Source organism: Echinops telfairi, unplaced genomic scaffold (assembly GCF_000313985.2).
Source record: "Echinops telfairi isolate 266 unplaced genomic scaffold, ASM31398v2 ScPeMD7_7424;HRSCAF=8462, whole genome shotgun sequence".
Taxonomy (NCBI): domain Eukaryota; kingdom Metazoa; phylum Chordata; class Mammalia; order Afrosoricida; family Tenrecidae; genus Echinops; species Echinops telfairi.
In genome coordinates, this window is record NW_022111324.1 from 59620864 (window position 1) to 59625858 (window position 4995).

Here is a 4995-nt window from a genome sequence, read left to right on the forward strand (position 1 = left end):
TGGAACCCTCAGTTACTTTCTCCTCAGGCTTGCTTCCCATTCCTCTCTCTTAATTTTCTGGTCTAAAAACAGGAGCACCTGGCGGGTGATTCTACCTGGAGACCATTTTGACTCCTCCCCATTTCTGTGTTTGTTTGTTTCCCCTGAATGTCTTTTGAATGTGTTTTCATTTCCTTTCCCACTGAGTACAGGTCTCCATCTGTTGGACTATTAAAATAGCCTACCCCTGATCTGCCTGCCTTGAATATCTCTCTTCTGCAACCCATCTCCCACACGCAGTTAGCTTTGTAAAATACAGAGCCTTTATGTGATTCTATTTTAAAAGCATTCTTTATTTCCCCCTAGCTTGATGATCAAGCACAAATTCTTCCGCAGATACAAGGCTCTTTATGATCTGGCCCCAACTTTTCTCTGGCCACATCTACCATGAGTTTTCCCAGTTTACTTCTGACATTTCCCAAACATTATCATTTCCTGGTGCCTTGTGCCTATGCATACACTATATTCTATCCGTCAAATGTTCTTCCCAACTTATTTCTATCACTCATTTATTAAATGCATTGAAAAATAAACTACTCTTGTTAGGTCTTCTCTCACTTCCCAAAGACTGATTCCTTATGCATTTTCTCCCACAAACAAGGAGCTCCTAACAGGTTAAGACTGTGTCTTTTCATCTATTTACCACCACTTGTCAATCTTCTCTTTGGGAAGTGGGAAAAGACCTAAAAGAATAGCTTATTCCCCATGCATTTAATAAATGAGAGTGTAATAGGGGTTGGGAGGGCCATCGAAAGGAAAGAATATAGCATTTTCATAGGCACAAGGCTCCAGGGAATGATAATGTTTGGGAAATGTCACATGTAATTGGGAAAACTCATGGTAGATGCCCAGCATTTTAGCAGGTGCCCCTGAAGGGCAGTGACAATAGTACTCTTAACCATCTCCCTACACAGTTATAGGCAAAAATTAAGGCTAACCACATTCTCTCAACTACCAATCTAATGGAAAAAATAGATTTCTTAATGTGGTAGTTCCATAATCTGGTGTCAATTTGAGGATTAAGAGTATAGGGGTGGAGTCTAGCCTGTCAATCAGGATGTAGCCAATGAAGCCTCTGTGTGAGCATGGCCTTCTCCTGAGGATTCTAGGAACTCCTCTATTTCCTCCCTGGAGGCGGGAGACACTCTCAACTCCCTCCTTGGGAACTCTACTGACAAGGCTGACTCCCTGCAAGACATTCCTGAGAAGCCACATGAACCTACCCTAATGCAACCCTGGGAGCTGAAGAAACCAACGGAAACCCTTGCCAGCGCTGAGAGGCTTACAACACCACTGCATCCACAAGACTTCCCACCCACTGTCCTGTGATCTTCCTGCATTTGGAGTCATTACATGTGTTTCATGAGTCTGAAGAGGACTTTATAGATTGGTTTCAGACAAATGGGCTAATATCGGACTTATGGACTTGATCTGGACTGGGCTGTTTTCTCAATATTCAATTGCTCTTGTATATAAAGCTCTTTCTTATACACATATGAGTCTTCCTGGATTTGTTTCTCTAGTCTACCCACACTAACACACTTATTCTATAAATTGATGAACTTTGTTATAAAAGGTAGTCTGGGACCCATCAAAAAGGCAATTCCAAAATGGTTTCATAGAACTGGAATTGGATTCAGATTAAGTATTATATTAATGTTAAGATAAATTATGACCACAGGGGGTTGTGTGGAAGGTCTGAAACCAGTTCAGGGATAACTAATTTACAGACATCTAACAGTGAGTAGTGACATCAAACCATGTTGGCCAGATCGGTGTCCTATGACTATGGGGGCAGACCTGACACTAGCCCTTCTGTCCGAGTAGCCCTTCTTCTGGACATGGCTGGCAGGCACTGGGGAATTCTGACTTTCTCCCTACACTGGCCATGCACTTCCTACTAGATTATTTTCCTCCTGACACTGACGGTTGTTTCTGAACACTTTGATTTTATAAGATATGAGAACACCATGAATTACCGTAGGATCAATTCTACTTTGGACCAGAAAAAGACTGCCTTTTTAAGGAGTTTTCTAGGAGCACAGGTGGAGCTGTTAAGTAAGCACTGTACTGCTAACTGCAAGGTCAATTACTTCAAACCCACCAGTCAATCAAAGAGGACAAGACTGAAAGTATCTGTTTGTGTAAATAGTCTCAGAAGCTCTATTTAGGATCACTACAAATCAGAGTCTACTCGATGGCAGTGGGTTAAGGAGCGTGCTACAAATATTTGACTTTATCCTTTACATGTACTTTTATGATTTTTAATGCTCATTTTATCACTATAGTTCTAAGGGTACTTCCACTCTAAGAGCCACTTGTAAAAATACAATTTAATTTAAAATACTGATCATAGGAATTCTCTGGACTTGTTTCGTTATCTGGGAATGTTATGCCAATATTTCCCCATGAACTACTGACAGAGTACTTCTGAAAAGTGATCAAAGTCCTGTTGAGAATTCTAGATACCATTTACAAGCGCTCAAAGTACCTGCTGTGCTGTTTGCCTCTAATTACTTCAATAGTCTTCTAGATTAGCGTCCTTTTTTTCTCCTCCAGTGAAGGATTTTTTTTTAAAAGTGACACTGAAAATATGGGGATTTTAAAAACAGAATTCAAAATATAATTAGCTGCAAAAACAACTCAGAAATAACAGAAGGATATTACAGAAGAAATAACAATTTAACTCACATACCCATAAAGTAACTGTCTGAAGCTTCTTGCCATGCTTCCCCATTAATGCTGACATTCTCTTGCACAGCTGATTCAAAAGTCTGCAAGAAATTCACAATAGTCAAATCACTAGCATAACTTCATGTATTCATGTCCAATATTTCAGGCAAATAATTCCAGATTTGTGACAAAGGATAAACAAAAGTGGCAGTTGGGCACTATGTTCTTTGATGCACTATCAAACTAGGATCCAAAGGAGCTCTGGTAATGCAGTAGATACACACCAGGCTGCAAATCACAAGGTCAGCAGTTCGAAACCACCTGTTGTTGGAGGGAGAAAGAGGCTTCTACTCCCGTGAAAGGTTACAGCCTTGGAAACTCATCACAGGAGCAGTCACCCTGTCCAATAGGCTCACTATGAGGTGGCATCCACTTGATGGCAGTTCAGATTGGTTTGGTTTGGGTTAGATAAGAGAAAAAAATGTGGAACAAAACTCAAGTTAATAGAAAAGATTGGGTTTACTGGTCTGATAAGAGACTGGTGGAACCCCAGAGTCTATGGCTTTTCGACATCCTTCAAGCCTGAAACCGAACTCACCCCATAGCTCAACTTTCAGCCGAATAACATAGGGAGAACAATAACACCAGGTGGGAAAAAACTCCAAACTCACTGCCACCAAGTCAACTTCAATTCATAACAATCTTGAGTCAATTTCAATTCATAACCTTCTAAGACAGAACAGAAGTCATCGGTCTGAAAGCACCAGCTACTTGAGGGAGAATGATGCTTTCCACTTCTATGAAGAGCTAGTCTTGGAAATCCCCAAAGGCAGGTCTACCACCCCTACATGGTCACTATGAGTCGGAACTGACTCCATGGCAGTCAGCTGGAGTCTGGTGTCAAAAGTGCCCTGGTGACCTTGTTTGCTACGTGCTGGGCTGCTAACCACAAGATCATAGGCTCAACTCCATCAGTCCCTATACATGCAAAAGAGGAGGTTGTCTGCTCCCCTAAAGATTTAAAGCCTCAGAAACCCAAAGGAACAGCTCTACTCTGTCCTTGAAGGTCTTCTGAGTTGGAACAGACTACATGGTAATGTTTGCTTTTGTGGGGGAGGTGGAGCAGGTAATATATAGGTATATATAGAATGTGGTTTCTTGATAACAGGCATCAATCCCTCAATTTATAGTGCCTTCCTACCAAAAAACTATCTTCTTCAAAGTTTTATAACCAAGATTAACTTCCTTATCTGTTTCAGACTAGTAGGGAAAGCATGTTCCCTCTCCTTACATAATTGTCTAAGGCAGGTAAAGGAAATAAGGGCTACCCGGGTGACTGGCTTCCACAAATACCCTTTCCTGGAGGATTCTTCGGAGCCTCTGCCTGCGCTGTCCTGGCCACTTTATGTTTAATGCCCAAGTTAAGAGGAGCTGCGAATATAACACACCCGATTTGACAAACTTAGTGGGTACAAAAGAATGTAAAATACCCCACTAGTTTTTAATAGTATCACCTATTTAAATAACTTGGGCATCTTGCGCTTCTAAAATTAATTTCCCCTATCTCTTCTAATTTTTTAAGTTTAAGTTTGCACACTTAAGTTTGCCTTGTATTTCTATGGGGCAGCGTTAGTCCACTAAATACTAACACCTAGGCGCCCGGGTGATCTCGGAAACCCACCGGGCAGTTCTAAAGGGCCGCTCGGAGTCCGAATGGACTCGTTGGCAGTGGCCTTGGGTTTTCTTTAGAAAGCATTAGTATCTGTCTCCACGGTCCTCTCGCATTTCTCAGGTGAAGTGTGTGGGACCCTATCACCTCTGCGAAGTTCTGACGCGGGGGTCTTCCCTCCATCCTACGCGCCAGGGAGTAGGGTAGGGAAGAGGTGGCGGCCGGCACGTACCCACTGCGCGTCTCGCAGCGCCGAGTCCCGAATCTCCGCGGGCAACGCTTCCCCCAGCTTGTCCACGAAGTGGCCGCACAGCTCTAGCACTTCCGTCACGGCCCGTTTCGAGGTGCAGAGCACCCGAAAGTCCTCTCGGGAGGCGGCGGTGACCGAGGGCACGTCCTTTGTCCCAGGGGCGACTTCATCGTCAGGTGGAGGAGGGAACGGCCTCTCCGGCGGCCGCGCCATTTCTACCGTTCAAAACAAGGGCGGCGATCCCGGAAGCGGAAGGGCGGCGACTCGGAACCCCAGGGCCGTCCCATCGAGGGTCCGTCCGGAATCGTGGGCTGCGGAGCCGCGGCGTTCCGACGGCGCAGACACCGCCAGGCAGCGCGGCGGC

The 4995-nt window shown here is 44.1% G+C and overlaps 1 protein-coding gene across 1 annotated transcript in view; it reads right to left on the minus strand.

Moving 5' to 3' along the window:
- NSL1 (NSL1 component of MIS12 kinetochore complex) overlaps positions 1-4844 on the minus strand; it is a 38641-nt gene extending 33797 nt beyond the window's left edge. Inside the window, exons 1-2 of the mRNA XM_004700144.2 lie at positions 4614-4844; positions 2735-2813 (exon numbers count right to left, since the gene is read on the minus strand). Of these exons, the coding sequence (XP_004700201.1) occupies positions 2735-2813; positions 4614-4844 (310 nt within the window). The remainder of the gene's footprint in view (positions 1-2734; positions 2814-4613) is intronic.
- Positions 4845-4995: the final 151 nt, after the last annotated feature.